This window comes from Osmerus eperlanus, chromosome 11 (genome assembly GCF_963692335.1).
Source record: "Osmerus eperlanus chromosome 11, fOsmEpe2.1, whole genome shotgun sequence".
In the NCBI taxonomy this organism is placed as follows: Eukaryota; Metazoa; Chordata; class Actinopteri; order Osmeriformes; family Osmeridae; genus Osmerus; species Osmerus eperlanus.
In genome coordinates this window covers 9685781-9703354 of record NC_085028.1, presented here as the reverse complement: position 1 = coordinate 9703354, position 17574 = coordinate 9685781, and the positions used below count along the sequence as shown (strand labels likewise).

General features: G+C 47.0%; 1 protein-coding gene across 1 annotated transcript in view; it reads right to left on the bottom strand.

Annotated features, from left to right (window-relative positions):
- Positions 1-17574, bottom strand: part of bcas3 (BCAS3 microtubule associated cell migration factor) — a 196725-nt gene that overhangs the window by 159280 nt on the left and 19871 nt on the right. Inside the window, exons 8-13 of the mRNA XM_062473142.1 lie at positions 14941-15048; positions 14636-14712; positions 12254-12330; positions 11555-11638; positions 9359-9529; positions 6643-6736 (exon numbers count right to left, since the gene is read on the bottom strand). Of these exons, the coding sequence (XP_062329126.1) occupies positions 6643-6736; positions 9359-9529; positions 11555-11638; positions 12254-12330; positions 14636-14712; positions 14941-15048 (611 nt within the window). The remainder of the gene's footprint in view (positions 1-6642; positions 6737-9358; positions 9530-11554; positions 11639-12253; positions 12331-14635; positions 14713-14940; positions 15049-17574) is intronic.

Below are 17574 nucleotides of genomic sequence, written 5' to 3'. Positions count from 1 at the left end.
GTGTGTGTGTTGATAGGGTTGGTATTCGTTTACACTACTGGGAAAGACACTGTCACAAACTAGCCTGCAAAACAAATGTTCGACCCAAATCCCAGGAGCATGAAGCTTAACGTGCGCACACACACACACTCTCTCCCCCCCCCCCCCCCTCCAAAAACAATCAGACATTGTTAGTTGTTCTGTGTGGGCTGTAGATGACGACCACAGTGCTGGAGTGTCTAGTGTGTGTGTGTGTGTGTGTGTGTGTGTGTGTGTGTGTGTGTGTGTGTGTCAGGTGGAGGTCTGGAATTAAGGGAGTAGGTTGTGTGGGTGATTCAGGAGGTTTGGTATGGGTTGATGTTTCCACTAAGACATTGAGCGTGGTCACTGGCCCAGTCTCCCTCTCCCTCCCTCCCCCTCGCCCTCCCCCCCCCCCCTCTCTCTCTGATCTCCATGTGGTTTTACAGGCCTCAGGTCTGAGGCCCCTGACTCCCCAGCACGCTGCAGCACCAGTTTAACCAGCTCGGCATGGAAACACCATCAAACTAGCCAGGGCCAGCACCAGCTTTTACAGCCTCCTGGACAGACAGTGGGAGAGTGTGTCTTCATACAAGTGCCACTCAGAGGGCTCAGTCCGTTAGATGGCTGAACAGGTCACCTTAGGGATGTTAGTGATGTAGAGGCATATACATTTATTGCAGTTGGATTGATATGACCTCAAACAAAAATATTTATAGATCTTGTACTGTGTGCGGGGAACCCGGCAGAAGAAATAACTGTTTGGTCAAAATATTCATAATCTTCTCATAACAGGAATAAACGGCAGAGATGTTCCTTTCTGCTTCTTCAGTTCTACTTTCACTGTTTTAAGAGACTAAGGCACACACACACACACAACAATAAATAGCAGTCACAAACAAGTTGAAGGCAATTGAGCTGGGGGCGGAAGGCCAAGAAAATTATTCTTTTGGCTTTGAGCACGAGAAAAAGAAAGAAAAAGAAGCAAAGACGACAGGCTGAAAGAGTGAGAACAGATCACATGAGCGGAAAGCTCCGGGCCAACTGGCTTCCTCCGGCTGAGGCTGACGCTGGACAGACGGAGAGGCAGCCCCAGAGAGGCAGCCCCAGAGAGGCAGCCCCAGAGAGGCAGCCCCAGCCCCAGCCCCAGCCTCAGCCCCAGCCGCCCTCAGCATCAGAAAAGGAACCAAAACAATCATCACGGGAGATTTGAACAGCTCAGAAACTGCAGTCTACTCGTAGCGAGTGAGATAAAGAGAGAGGAAAGAGAGAACAAATGAAAGAGAGCGAGACAGGGAGAGAGTGAGAGAGAGAGAGAGTATTACATAGATTATGACAGACCTCTCTAGGGGGAACTATATAGATCATCAGATTTGGTTAATGCCATTATGAAATGGAGCTTATGCGGAGCTAGAGGCGCTTCGCTAATGCCCGTGTTCGCCCCTTGGTGAGTCGTGGGCAGGAAGGGAAAGGGCACCGACTCCTGGCCCCCACCCTGGGACTGGGGGATGAGAGGGGACGCTCCCTAATCCAGACTGATTGTGTCACAGTGGACAGCCCCACAGCTGGGCAGAACTGCACACACACACACACACACACACACAACCACACCCTGGGTTAGCAAGAACGGCATTAAAAAGCACGCAGACGGCATGTGCACCAACACACAGCTGTCTGGACACTTACAGGCACGAACACACGCACACACGGAACCTAGAAAAGACCCCAACACGGCCGCCTGCTCATCGTCTGAGGCATGTCTTCAGGCGTAAATCAGTGAGACGGGAAGCCGCGAGGGCTAATTACTAGCTCCGTGCGAAGACACAGCTCGTTTCATGCTGAACGAGCGGGGCTGGTGTGCGTGTGTACGGCCGCTGGTGAGCGCAGGGTGTCTTCCCTCGTGTTCGGCATGTGTGTGTGGGATGTGTGTGTTTGAGCTGGGGGTCCGCTCCCTCTCACACATCAGTGGGACGCAGGGACAGAGTTATGACACCGCAGAGAATCTTCATCACGGCACAGCTGCTCCGCCGCTCTCCGCAGTCACGGCCCATTCCACAGGCTATTCATTACAGCGCTGTGTTGCTAAACACGGGCTGGGGTTTTGGTGGGACATGGCAGCGTGGCATGAGATGGGCTCAGGCCTTGTGTGACACACTTTGAAGAGATTCCAAAACTTCCGTCTTGAAGCTCAATTATAAAGTCTTGGTTGGAGTGCTGTAGTAAGGTGTGGGGGATTCAATGTCAGAAAGGTTTAACAGTGCACTGCACAAGAGAGTGTGCACGAGAGGGTGTGTGTGTGTGTGTGTGTGTGTGTGTGTGTGTGTGTGTGTGTGTGTGTGTGTGTGTGTGTGAGTTGGAAAGGCAAAGAAAATAGGGAAGAAGGGAGGGGGTTACATAAGAATATATGGACGAGGAGGTTGCCTAGTGTACACGAGTGATATCAATTGATTCAACAGAAAGAGAGATGAATGAGAAAGACAGTAGGAGAGACAGCAGGAGATGGAGAAGGAAAGAGAGAGAGATACATGTTGCCTCTCTTTAAGAGCTGTTCTATTCTCTGAGGTACATGAAGGTGCAGCCTCGGGGGAGGGAGGGAGGGAGGGAGGGAGGGAGGGAAAGAGATGGTGGGAGCGTGGAGGGACATTGTGTGTTGTTTATTAATCATCGCCATACAGCAGTCTGATACTATTCTCTGATCAATCCCCTTTTCAGACACACATGCATTCTCTTTCACACACACACACACACACACATACACACACACACAGTGCTATCTGACCCGCGACTCGAGACGATGACCAAAGTCAAGGAGCGTTGGCGCGAGGAGGTGAAAAACACTCACAGCTCACACACAACACACTGCAGCTGTTCAGAGGAACGCTCCACGACCGCCTTCAACGCCGTCCTCTAATTACACCACTAGGAATAGAAAGCAGAGACGCCACAGTGACAGAGCGCCAGCCGCCCCAAAACTGCACCGTCCGCGGCCTGGCTGCGCCACCTCCCCACCACCGCCCCCACCCCCCCCCCCCCCCCCCCCTCGTCTCTGTTGTGAGTCCAACATACACAGGCCTTTGGGGTTTGTTACATAACAGCCGGGGAGAGCAGGCTCTGGACTTTCCAGATGCATCCAGTCATGGCATTGTTTCATGCTGGGGCTTTAGACGTTCTGGGGGGGGTGTGTCCTCCACTTGACCACAGTGGAGGGAGCCACATACAGGCCCAGATCACAGAGGTAACACTCCCTGGCCTCCAGCACACACACACACACTTGCACATTTACACAGACACGTAGGCACCCACATAAACATACACTTTTTTTTCTTTTTTTACTGAGCTTCTGGAATAGTTCATCTTGGGCCAGTCAGGGCAGCTTGAAGGCAACCATGGTTTCAGGACAACTACAGGCTCCTTTTCTGTCCGTCCTGGAAACGAGCAGTACTTAAGACAACAAGGCCAGAGACATTTTTTGATCATGCGGACGGCTTAATGATTAAAGAGTCCCAAATGATAGCATGCTAGTGAGGACCTCTTGCGGCAAGCATTCATCCTGATCTCATTAACGGACCAAAATGAGGGCCGCTTGTTTGTTTTCCAGGGGAGCTCCTCTGGTGCCCGACCAACATAATAATTCCAAACACTTATGAGCGGTTCTGCAATTAGGCGGTAACGGGCACATAACGTTATTTGGGAGTTAGGTCAGACAGGTGCGGGTGTGTGTGTGTGTGGGTGTCGAGAGCACCCCCTCAGCTATCTAAAAACATACAGCTGGGGCAGAGTAATGGAACGGGCGCTGGCGGGCTGTTGGCTTGTTGACTTGAGGGTTGTCTAGAGACGGGTGTGTGGGGGGGGGTCGTTTTCTTTGGTGAGGCAGGGAGTACAACGTTGTTTTCTGTGAACATGACGTTGTGGGTTCTTCTGGAACAGATACGTGTAACTTTAGGTCCCTTTTACTAAACGCCCACCCAATCTCCCACAGCCACCAAAACGTTTGGACGGCATTCTTACCTAATTGAAAGTTGGCCCCCGAAGCTTTCCTGGAGTTAAAGACCCAATATGTTGTGAATGGAGGTGGGATTGTGTGTTGAGGTCCGTTTTACAGTGAAGGCTTTCTCTCTGAACCTTGCTCATAAAGATGAAAGGCGGTCACGGTTGACCGTAGCTGTGCGGTTGACCAGAGCGCTGGAACCATGATCTTTATCTCCTGTTCAATCCGGCTCCACACAGAGTTATGGGGCAAAGGTTGACGCAAGGGAACCTCGGTGAACCATGTGCGCCCCCTTGAGGTGTTTGTGCCAGGTCACAAAGGGGCAGACAAGAAGCCCTTCACCATGCAGCTTCTTAACTTGTATTATGTATTATCTATGTATTAATGGTGGTTATTCAGTCTTAGTTTTGTGAGGTTTGGTATCACAGATCTGGTACGATGTCTCAAATCAATTCCGCTGTTCAATTCAGTAGGCCTTGGACATTGGAGGCAAACCGTATACTGCAGATCAAGATAAGCCCTTTTCCAACCAGGATGAAACCTCTAGCCCAGACATTGAGCACGCGGGAGTATGCATGCGTTGTTTCTCCACTGTTTTACGGCTGCTGCTAAATCTCAAGAGTAGCGTACTGAAATGCTGGTCTACATCAAGCCAGCCTAATTCCTGTATCCATCACCAGCGAGGTACGATCTCAAATCTTTGGCATTTTGAAATACCATAAACGTCAGGCACGCTCATAAAACCCTGCGTTCAGAGCCTGATTCATCAACCCTGAGTCTGACAGAGTTTAAGCCCTGTCCTTCTAGTTTTAATCGGGTGTTTACCAGGGAACAGTGTGCTATGGATGTGTGGGTCATTGTCTGAGAAGCTATGACTCATATGCCGAGAGCTCTTATTGATACTTTGTGTGTTGTGTGCCTTTGTGTGTAAATGAGAAGAAAGAAAGAGAGCGAGAGGAGGGAGGGAGGGAGGGAGGGAGGGAGGGAGGGAGGGAGGGAGGGAGGGAGGGAGGGAGGGAGGGAGGGAGGGAGGGAGGGAGGGAGGGAGGGAGAGAGATGGTGGGAGGGAGGAAAGGTGAAGAGAGTAGAAACATTTAGTCTCATCTTCACCTCCACATAGCACAGTCTAACAACATTCTCTGATCAATTCTCACTTCACTTCACTTCACACACACACATTTGGTGCTCCCCTGGGGAACAGCCTGCAATGGATGCCAGGGTCATTGTCTTGGATACTCATGACTCATGAGCCAAGAGCTCATAGATAGAATATCAGTGTAAGCATGAGAACTTAGTAAGTGTGTGTAGTGTGTGCTGGAGTGTGTAAGTACAATGTTGTTTTGTATAAGTACAGTGCTAACGTGTGTGTGTGTGTGTGTGTGTGTGTGTGTGTGTGTGTGTGTGTGGACACTGGTGCCTCTGTCTTCAATATGACCCTTTTCCTTGGAGGAGCACCGTTCAGTCTTTAGCCTAAGCATGTGAAGAATTCCAGTGGAACTGGAGGTCACAGTGAGCGCCATCTTTCAGCAGCTTTTTTATTACATGCACTTCCAGCAGGCCCTCAGACACACACACACACAGAAAAGAAGCCAGGACACAGCGTGGTGTAGTGAAGCAGGTTTAAGACACTCTGGCTCAAACTGAAGACCATTTGAAGGGAGGGGATCAATAAAGAGAAAGAAAATCAAAGAGAGAAAGAAAGGCAGAGAGGGGAAAGAGAGAAAAGAAGAGAGGTCTAGGAAAGACAGAGAGTGACGGTAGAGAATGGCATGGATGGTTTACATTGTGTTTTAACCAGCTGAGACCGTGTTGTGACACAGACGACAGGATGTCAGATGAATTATGGGGGCTGACCCCAGACACAGACACTCCAGACTCAAGATAGCCCTCTTATGAGTGAGAAGATGAGCGGAACCCAATACTTCATACACCCAGGGCGGCTCTTAGGGGTGTCGGCTAGACATCAAGGCCAGTCAAAAAGTGTGTGTATGAGTAAGTGAAAGGCCTGCGTCCCTAGCCAGTGGTGTGTGTGTGTGTGTGTGTGTGTGTATGTGAGTAAATGAAAGGTCTGTGTTCATAGTTGTTTTGTGTGTGTGTGTGTCTGAGTGAGATGGGGAGAGAGAGAGAGACAGAGAGAGAGAGAGAGAGCGCGAGAGAGCGAGAGAGCGAGAGAGAGAGAGAGAGAGAGAGAGAGAGAGAGAGAGAGAGAGAGAGAGAGAGAAGTGCCTGGGGCTGGGCTCACCTGCAGCCTTCACACAATGGAGGCCACTCGGTCAACCAAGTCCTGCAGTAACAGTGGCACTTCAATCCACAGAGGGAGAATGACAAACGTTCAACAAGTAACACACACATCAGACACACTTCTCCACATCACAGGCCCAGTCACACCCTACCCTGGAGTCCCCCCGCAAGGGTTACCACGGGGACAGCACAGCCACATAAGAGACACAGAACTTCACACACTCCCCAAAAATGTATTTTCAAGCCTCAATTCCTCTAAATCGTTCATTTGCCTTGGAACTGCCAGACTAGCCCTTAAACTTCATACTTCAGTAACCTTCAGATTGGTATTCTCGGTCCAACATAAACACTTGTGTTTTTACATGCACGTGTGTGTGTGTGTGTGTGTGTGTGTTGCAAGTGTTCTGTGTACTCACCACTGGGGTTGAACTGCATGCAGGATATGGGCTTATCGTGGGCTGGGAAATGGGCCACAACTCCTTCTCCATCAGAATCCTCACTCACCAGGACCTGAAAGGTGAACACCACACACACAGTCATGCACCACAGCCAAAACATTCCCACAATGGGACTTTCCAAGATCTCCAAAGTTCCATATGAATACTCTATCTAGCCACTAAACATATTGTTTCTTCCCCCCCTAGACACACTGCTTACCAGAAGATGACGGACAAAAAATCTGAGTGATGACTTTGGTGCCTACAGCACCATCTACATACTATGCTGATAGTCTGAAGGTCTGTGTGCAGAAAAACTAAGAGTCAAAAATCATACTGATAATGAGTATTGCCCCCTTGTGGATAGACAATATCCTCTTATGAAAGAGCAATTCACCCACTTAGTTTACACATCGGTTCACCAGAAATTGTATTTTCTCTGTACAGCTTAGTAAACGGACACCGCCTGAAACTCGACTGTGTGTCTCCCAGTGTCTGTGTATATGATATAAACTTAGGTCATGAACAGAAATTAGAACTAAGCCCATACATGAGGCAAGGAGGAAGGGAGAGGGAGAAAGGAATACAGAGAGAGAACACGCATGAAAGAGAAGGAAAATAGGAAAGAGAAAGCAGCAAAGAAATAGATGGAGAGGGACAAGACAGAAAGAGAGAGACAGAGAGACAAAGAGAGACAGAAAGAAAGAGAGAAAAACAGAGATAGAGACAGAGAAAGACAGAGAGAGACAGACAGACAGAGATAGACAAAGAGAGACAGAAGAGAGAGAGAGAGAGAGAGAGAGAGAGAGAGAGAGAGAGAGAGAGAGAGAGAGAGAGAGAGAGAGAGAGAGAGAGAGAGAGAGAGAGAGAGAGAGAGAGAGAGAGAGAGAGAAAGAGAGAGAGAGAGAGACAGAGAGCAGTGTCAGATCTGGCCCCAGTGCTGCAGGAAGGACTAGTGGGGTTGAACTGTTTTAATAAGAGCTGGTCCAAACAGAAAACAGCCAGCAGCAACGAAGGCCTTCATTTTACACCAGAGGGAAAGAGAGAGAAAAAAGAACAAGGGGAGGAGAAAAAGAAACGGCTGGGTGACATAAACCAGATCCCTTTTATTATGGCGCAGGCAGACAATGTTGTTCTGTGAGGGAATCCTGCTGGAGCCCTTTGAAAAGAGAATTAGTGTCGGACCAGGGCTGGCTCTGGTGGGTAAGCCTATTACACAGGAGTAAGGGGAGGTGTGTGTGTGTGTGTGTGTGTGAGAGAGAGAGAGAGAGAGAACAACAGTTAACAAGATGTTTCCCCCACACAAGAGGTGGACAAACAACAAGACTGAGGGTGCTCCAATGTTAGAGTGACCGGGTTGAGAAACCAATCATATCATGACTTCATCCCGAGCCATCGGACACAACTATTTGCTGAAGTCACAATGAAATGCCCATTTTTCCTCTTTCTCCTCCTCTTTCGCCTCCTCCTCCTCCTCCTCTCACCCCTTCGTCTCTTTTCTCTGTCTCTCCCCTGCTCCTGGTGAGTGTAGGGTTACTGCGAAATGTCTGGTGACACAGTGCAGGCGTGCCTCTGAGGGATTGGGGGTCCAGGCTTCCAGGAGCACCGTGTGTGTGTGTGTGTGTGTGTGTGTGTGTGTGTGTGTGTGTGTGTGTAGGGGGCACGATGAGCACCAGGGGTGGCTAGGCTTGAACGGACAGCCCCATGTGCACAGTGGGACGGATGGTGGCACTAATATTCCCTCGTCCTTTCAAGTCAGTTTTAAGTGGGATTTCAAATGTAGGCTAAATGCTGCAATGCGGGTGACGTTTCTGCTTCTCACACTTGGTTTTCTGGTTGTAGATCAGAAGCAGGGAGTTCCAACTATGACGTGTAGGTGTTAAAGTACTGAGATTTAGTCCAGAAAATGTATTTCACTGTTTACTCTGTCCCTGTTCAGTTTCTTGGAGGGAGCTGAGACAGAGGGTGGGAAAAAGGCGGTGCTCTCACGACAGGAAGCTGACGAGCACAAGTACCTTTTAACGTCTTGTGAGGTTGCTGTTGGCGTGCTTCGCAACTACTCGTTCATTCATACAACACCCCCAACCCCCCACCACACACAAGTATTTACCTAGCACGTTTCCCCCCTTCACGTAACCCACTGCTAAAAACAGACACGTAACCCACTGCTAAAAACAGCTGTTTTTAGACAGTTTTTGCTGTCTAAAAACAGACAGCAAAAACCCAAAGCTGTGAAAACGTGTACGCAAGCAAATCCAATCACACCTTTGAATGTGTCCGTGAGGTGTGAGGCCACATTTGTACACGGGTGGCAGAAAAAGGTTTGGCCTGGAAGGTTTTCTTCCCCTTTCCCAGCGATCCGCAGAATAACCCGGGAGGTGTGTTTATTGAGGTTGAACTTGACGAAGGTGGGAAAATATGAACTGCTAAAAAGTACACCGATTTAACCTTTGCTGTGTCTGTGTGTGTTTGTCTAAACCAAGGGATGGGGTTTGGCCACCTGGCAGACATTTCTGGGTAGCCACAGTGGTTTAAAAGCAAGGTTCTAACTGCAATTGAAAAGTTATTTTAGATTTAAGGGAAGGTGAAGGGAAAAATAGACGTTCATTAGTTAACCAAAAACAAATAGATTTAGTCAAGGGACAAACTGACACTTATGCCATTGCCCAAAGCAGTCAAACACACACACACATACCTGTCCTTCTGCGACGGTGTGCGTGTCAATGACGGTGACGACTCCGGGGGCGTGAGGGCTGCGCCGCGTGGCGCTGTGCGGTGTCCCCTCCTCGTCTGGGGTGCCCGCTGGCAGGGTGCCAGCCAGCTGGGTCACAACTTTGCCCACCATAGTTAAACCTGTCTTTAGAGTCTGGTGAAAGAGAGATATGAGAGAGAGAAAAGAGAAGAAATAGGAGAATGAAGAGACAGATCAGTACACAGTTGTTTTGTATTTGACAGTAATGTTGGACAAAGTCCAGTTCAAACAAGTCCAGTTCCAACATTCATTGTCCCTGACAGATAACATGAGGTTGAGGTTTGCATGGGAGACCTTTCCTGTGTTCTGCGATGGATTTTAGCATTGAGGGAGACAGTACTGGAGTGTTGGTCAATATAGACAGCTGGGTGAGAGATGCATTGGTGGTCAATAGACAACTACCAGTCACTCCGTCTGGGTGCTTGTGTGTGTGTGTGTGTGACTATGTATGTGTGTGTGTGTGTGACTGTGTGTGTGTGAAAATGCCTGTTTGCTCAGTGCTATCCAGCCAGCTGATGATGACGGGGAGTGCTGAAACAGCAGGAGCCGTGTCTGTGTGTGTGTGTGTGTGTGTGTGTCTGTCTGTCTTTGTGTCTGCCACCAGTCCCCCACAACCCCACCCGGAATCTCTGCACAGATCAATGGCTCCTGTTTGGACTAGCACTAAGAACTCCACCTGCAGTGATTAGAAAACACATTAGTGTTGATCAATTAGGAGCCAAACGCTGCGCTTAATAATTGATGGGGCTCCCAGCAATTTACACACACACGCGCAGGCAGACAGTCTGTTAGTGGGCATGGAGGAGTCGCAGAGCGGGGGGGGGGGGGGGGGGGAGTGGTGTGTGGGATCCACAAATCCGACAAACACGAGGCGCCACGCCGTATTGACAGTGCTGCCTGGCCTGAATGCCTGATTAGGCTCTCTGGGGCCCTTTGCGCTGACACACACACATAGAGACACACAGAACCACAGCTGACTCCATTAGTTCAGTACAGTGTAGAGGGGGAGATAGACTCCACTTAAGTAGCATTATCCATTTCCTTCAGCGGGGCCACAGAGGTGTGTTTGAGTCAGACACCCTGGCTAGGACCTGAGAGGACACAGGAGTCTCCAGAAGAGCACACACACACAGACAGAAAAACAAACACACATTCCTTTGTGCTTCGAGTGTTTAAAACGATGAGGCCATGCAAAGCTTATCACATTTCCACCTAAAGGTGTATGAAATGACCAGTAAAAATGTAAAGTTACATCCATTCTGAAAATAACAGTTGATGCATGAGCAAGAATAAAGCAGCCTACATTTGGATACAGTGGCAGTTTTTAAAAAAACATCCTCTAAAGGTCTGGTTCATATTTGACTTATTCCCCTCTTCCTTGTCTCCTTTTAGAAACCTTCCATAACCCCCGACCCAACTTTGACGGTATGGGTAGCAGCTATTCGTTAAGTTGTAGCCAGAAGGTCACTACACAGACCAGAGGGGAGGCCGTGACACGTGTATTGAGATATATGGTTATATAAGGCCGTCCATGGGTACAGCAGACAAGATGTCTGGATTTCAGGACCCCTTAACCTTGTTTACCTCCGCTAGGCAATCCCTTTAGCAACGTAGCTCTTTTTGATGTATGCCACCATTAGCACGTTAATGGGCCTTCTCTCACGCTAGCCGTTAGAGCTCATTAAGGAGAAGGGAGGGCACGGAACAGGGGAATAAGTTGTTCTGTCTTCATAAATCAATTTGCTTCTCTTATGGGAGACGGGGTGGATATGAGAAGAGACTGAAACCATATGAGGAGTCGCTACGCTAGCGCAAAATAGCGACCGGCTACATAAATTTAGCTTGGTATCAAAGGGCTGTTAGCAGTTAGCGACTTAGCCCAAGCAGTGCTCTCCAGCAGAGAAGTAATGCAAACCTATTGAGGGATGGATTACTGTGTGAAAGCTCCTTTAGACAAGCAGGGTTGATGGAGTGCCTCATAACTGTGTCTCCCTCACCAGGAAAGCAAGGTGGATCTAATAACAGCTCGTATGAAAGCTTAGATGTTGGTAATCACATAGACATTCAAAAGAGACCACGATAGATGTTTTTCACCTAGGACCTAGGTTTATGTGTGTGTGTGCTTGTACATCAACTCACTTTAGCAGCACTGATGACGGTGGCTGTGTAGGACTGGGCATTGTCACCGCAGGCGCCTCCTCGTGACTGGTGACAGCGGATCAGCTATGTGGAAACGAAGGATAGGAAGTGATTGAGTGTGAGATGAAGAACCTGACGTGGGAAAAAGCTCCAGACAAAGGATCATTAACAACTTGAATTAAATAACTTCAGAATCAGGTGTGAATCACTAATTACAACTATCGTCAATAGTCCATATGAAATGTTATTCCCAGTAGGAACCCTCACGTCCGAGAGAGACATACAAACAGATTTGCTTTATAATCGGAAATATATTTTTTACATTTTCTAGAACGTTTCCCAGACCAAAAACAGGCGGTTACACAAACACTGACCCCATCTGTCAATTACTTTGAGTGGCCCAGCGTTATCAGAAAACTACCAGACTCAATTATCCATTAAACATATTGCAGACTTGGTTTTTATATGGGCCACAAATGCGAAAAATCCCATTAAATTGCCCAAAAAAGAACTTTACATCTGTTGATTTTCAAATGCTATCATTTTCTAGTGGACTCTTCCTGGAATGAATTGTGTATTTCAGAAGATTAGAGAGGGGGAATTTGGGGGGGGGAATTGTAAATATGCTCTTGTAGTGATAAGCACATCTGCATTCGGGTGCATAAATGTGCAGACGCGTGTGTGTGCAGTCTTCCCTACCTTGTTCTCTGCATAGGCTAGCCAGCGGCCTCCGAGGGCTATCGGGTTTAGGTTGGGACCAGGACATGGGTAGCAGCCTGGAAATACAAAAGGTTGACTTTGTTCATTAATGAACTTGAATGAGAAACATTTTTATCTTCTGAAACTGTACTTTCTGAGGCATGCACTGGGAAAGACTAATAGATGTCCCTTGCTTTAAGTATGTCAGATTTAGTTATCAGTGATTTCTGCTAATGTGGTAGCCATTTTCTTTGGGGACCCATGTCCCCTGAGTATATGACTGTCTGTCTGAGTCTCTGTTAAGCCATTAATGTGTTAGTAAGGAGTATCCTGCTTGAGAAGATTAATGACAGGGTAACGAGGGAATGACCCAGAAGGTTGTGTGTGTTTGAGTGTGTGTGTGTGTTTGCGTGGGTGTGTGTGCATGTGTCTTTTTCCTTTTCACTTGAGCCGCATGACCTAATGGAGTCTGTGGCACCCAATAAAGTGAGCATGGCTACTGTACTGACTGACTGGCAGACACACTGATCCATGAGGGAGCAGTGAGCATACATACACAAACACACATACACACGCATGCACACACACACACACGTGCACATACATGCATCTTAGCAGTTACACTAATGGCAACAAACAACACATATTTATTGATAAATACATACATTTCCTAGCAGATGAACTATGAGGGGAAAACTGCTGTCAATGTAAACTGTCATGCACAGCAGTCATGACGAATAGTACTAGTTTAAATACAAGTAAAGTGTAGGAAGTAAATATAGCATGAGTCACATCCACCACCATCAAACAGTCACCACAACATATACACATGTGCATGTAAACAGAGCTGTAGACATGATGGATATTGCCATAAATGCCTGCAGATAGAGACATGGACAAATCCTAACCCATTGACATTGAACATGCTGTATATACACATCCAAACTGACACACATACACACAATACAATAAAAAATTGACACATAACATACAATTAAGCACACACACACACAAGACACACGTACACCCACAAGGTCATGTGAGTGCATGTGGCGTAGAGTGTAGGGGAAAGAGAACAGCCTGACAGTAATTTAGTGCTCAGGGTGCAGATGAGATGGAGGCAGACAGTAATTTAGTGTGCCGAGCCTGGGCCTGGGCCTGGGCCGGGGAGGCGGGAGTCTGGGGCTTGAGGTAAGCCACAAGGCACAGTAGTAATGCTAAAGCCCTTTTGTGCCTCTCCAAGGCCAAGGGGAGCCCAGGCAGTGAGATAACATGTGTCTGACACATCCTGTGTGGGGAGAGGGGAGAGGAGGGAAGGAAGAGGGGAGGAGAGGTGAAGAGAGGAGGAACAGAGGAGAAGAAAGAGGGGAGGGAGGGGAGGAGAATAAACTGAGGAAAGGGGAATGAACAAAGTCCAAATGTCTACGTGAAAGTTCTCAAAGAAATGTTTAAGAATTTATTATACAAAAGCACTGGTAAATCCAGAGTGAAAATATCCAGAGTGAAAGATAAACAATAGCTCAGGATCATGGAATAAATTTGAAAATAAAAATGAAAAATCAGTGAAGCAAAGGAGAGTACTCAAAATATTATTACCAAAGTCCTATCCTCAAAAAAAATAACATTTTAGAGGCATATCCATGGTCTATACCATTCAAGAGAGTCTAGAGGAACGTTAAAACATCTGCCCTGAGCACTCAAAAACCATCTCCTCCCTGAAGAACAACACTGTACAGAGACACGCCACCTCATCAAATCAGGACCCACATCACAGGATGCTATCGTGCTTGCCCCTCTTCCGCCCCAAAAGACGTGTCTCTATGTTACAATCCGGAAGCCTCATTCAATAGAACATTTAATAACTATTGAGTATGTTTGGTTTCCTGTGGCCCAGACCGACTGGGAAGGCAGGCAGACAAAGACAAGACACATTAAAGCTGGTTCTAATGGCAGTTTACTGCAGTCAATGACTTAAGTGGACAGCGATGGTCTTATGATGTGTTTTGGTCTTTGACTTGTTTTCCTATTATTATAGGGACATTAGCATCAGTAGAGGGTTTGGGAAGTAAAAATATATATTTTGACATATCAATAAAAACTGTTTGCGAATGCCTTCATCTATCTGAACTTATTCCATGTCTCTTTTTAGTAGGTGTAAATAGCATTCAGCTATTTATAAAGCTTCTTGACTAAAATGTCTGTGTATTTGTGTTGCAAGTGTGCTGCAAGCTGATAAGAGGTACAATGTGTGAAGTTAATCAGAGGGGAATTCCTGCTTTTAGCTTGTTATGGATGAAAGTGACAAAGAAAATAAACTTGTTCTGGTGTTAAACGACACATAAAAAGTCCCTTGTAGATGTCGCAGAGTTCACAGTGGCTTACTTGTAACAAAGAATTTTTTGGTGAAGGTACAGCTATCAAATGCAGCTATCTTCTCTTGCAGGACAACAACCAGAATCCTGAAAGAATAAAAAAAATCATATTTAGGCAAACAATAATAGAACCAGTGCATTTCTTATCAAGCAACATGATCAATACATCTTGCTGGTGCCAGAATGGCATTAGTTCATCTTGGACTTGACGGTCTTTCTCCACACCGCTTTTAATGAATACACTACAATTCAATAAACTAGTCCTACCACTGAGCTCAGCATTGTGTAGTAAAAAGTGGGAAAGATTGCACATACTCTTTGTTGCAGTGTAGGTCGTAGATGGGTGTTTTGAACTGAATAGACTTGACCATCTCCCCTGTCCGTAGAGAGTACAGGTCCACACAGCAGTACGGGGGGCTTGTTCTTTAAACACAAACATTTTACACATCAAAGATCAATTTGGAACACTGATCTTCAGCAGGCAATATTATTTGATGCATGACTTCATGTTCTTTTGCCAAGCGTAAACTCTGACACACACAGCCTTTGTGTGGCTGCAAGAAGCATCTCTTCCTTTCCTCTCCAAAGTCTCTGGAGGTTTCACACAGTATATGTTTCCATTCCAGAAGGCTCTTTCTGGCCTGCTTCCACAAAAATACCAACAATGAAAGGGAAAACACAAGAAGGGAAATGCTTTGTCATGTAATGCACACATTTTCTGGACGCTTCTCTATCAACAGATAGAGGGAAATTCTAACATAAATTCTCATCAAGCCTCTTTCCCTTGTCTCTAACTTTCGATCCCCACTGGCAAAGCTTGTGGTGCCTCATTGGCCAGCACTCTATATAGATACGAGGCTGAGATGTAGAATTGGTTTTGTTTCGAAAGACATGGGGCTATTGGCTTTCAGAAGCCTATTTACTCCTCTGGTTCATATTCAATCCAATTGTAATCCTCATCAATCTCTGCCTGCGGCTCTGCAGAACATTTGAGATGCAAAAAGAAATTGGCTCCGAAACGCTTGACTTTATAACATTCTGGTTTAGAAATGTTGCTTTGATTTCCCATTGAATAGTAATAATGGTCTGTCATCACAGTCAATGTAAAACTTAATAAACTTTGAAGTGGTTGCGTAAGGTACTATCCTAGACTCCCGACATATTGATTTGTGATGGTTACGAGATTAGTCAATAGGCAAGGAAGTCAATTGATGACTTGATCAATGTGGATCTTCTCTTACGGTCCAACAACCACATATGTCATCCCAACGAGCCTAAATAATGACAGAGGATTGACAATTTATGAACAGGTTCCCCCTAAGGCATTTGCCATGAGTAACAAGTTATTAGGCTCCACCTCCTTCATGCACAACAGCTGTGTAAGCTTAGGACAGAAGTCATAATACATATCACCATGCGAATTCAGTGACCAAATGGTCTCTTGTGGTCGCATTACAGATGTAATGTCCGTCTGCCTTCTCAAGCACCGCCACTCCTTGTCTTTTAATGGCGGAAGAAGATCTGCTAATCCCATTCAGACCTCTCGACAGACACAAACAGTGGATGAAATACTGCGGGCGAGCCATTGAAAGAAATTCCCTTTTTTGAAATTTGCACATATCAGGGCATCACAAAGCGGCCAAGACATCTTAAAGTGGCCACAAATTGCCACGAACATGGAAGCACTTAAGGGGAGTTCAATGTGAAAAAGCTGTGGGACGTCACAGCCATGTGCTACTCGATAGCCCCATGTCGTAGCAGTGATCGAGACCAGATAAAGAGTTTTAATTTGTCGTAATTCTCTCAATGAGAGAACTTTGAACTTTGCCGGTGAAATCCTTCTCTCTCACTTTCTACTGGAATATTCTTTTTCTGATTTTGTTTCCTCGTTTATTCTCTGGTCAAGTAGACATGGTATTTATGTAAGTGGTGTTCATGTTCGACCCTCTGTACACAGTATTTATTTTAGCTTTTGCCATAGCAGCAAACGCCAAACAGTATTACTGTCTGTGCCGCTGGACAGGAGGCCCCAAAAGGGCAAACAGAGGCACAGTGGCAGGAAAAAGTCCCTGGCAAAGAGAAACCAATAGAAACCAGATTGAAAGGAAATTCATCTTCCTTTGGACGAATTTATGGAAGTTGAATATGCGTGCAACCAAACATGCTAGGCAATTTTAAGCTAGGCTAGCTTGGCTGTTTCTTGTTGGAAATCTTGTTCTTATTTATTAAATGGTAACGGACAGAATGTACAGCTTGTGAAGAGCTTTTGGGCCGTACAGGACTCAAGGCCTGTAAATGTGCTTTCAGGGGGGACCATGTCAGGGTTCGCCACTCTTTGATCTTACCAGGCCGGTGGTTCCAGTGTGTGTTTAGAGTGAGACCATGACAGGATTAGTGTGAGCGTGTAAGCAACACCACAACAGGGAGCTAGGCTAGACGCCGCAGACACGAACACTGCTCCACACTCCCCAAGACGGAGCCAAAAGAATCACCCAACACCCAGCTTGCTCTGTCTCTGCCTCTGCCTCTGCCTGCCTCCCTCTCTCTCTCTCTCTCTTCTGTCTCCCCCCTTTCTCCCACTGTCTCACTCTTTCCTTCCCCATCCTATCCTCTCTCTCGCACGAACTTCTGACACCCAACTCTGACACTCGACCCCTCGCTGTCTCACAGCAACCGATATATTGAAACACACACAAGCTCTCGCACACAAACACTCATACAATATAAACCAATTCAGCCCTGCCACAACTTCCAAACCCTGACATACACACTCCCTGACGTTGTGTATAACACACCCGCCCACGGGGCACACATGCATACTGTACACACACTCTGGCTGCTGGAGAACGCTTCCCAAGCCAGCGGCTGGACAGTTTGCTGCAGCCACGGCGCCACGGGAGCCCTCAGATCTCTCAGTCAAGACAGAGAAATAAAACACTGTCTCGGAGC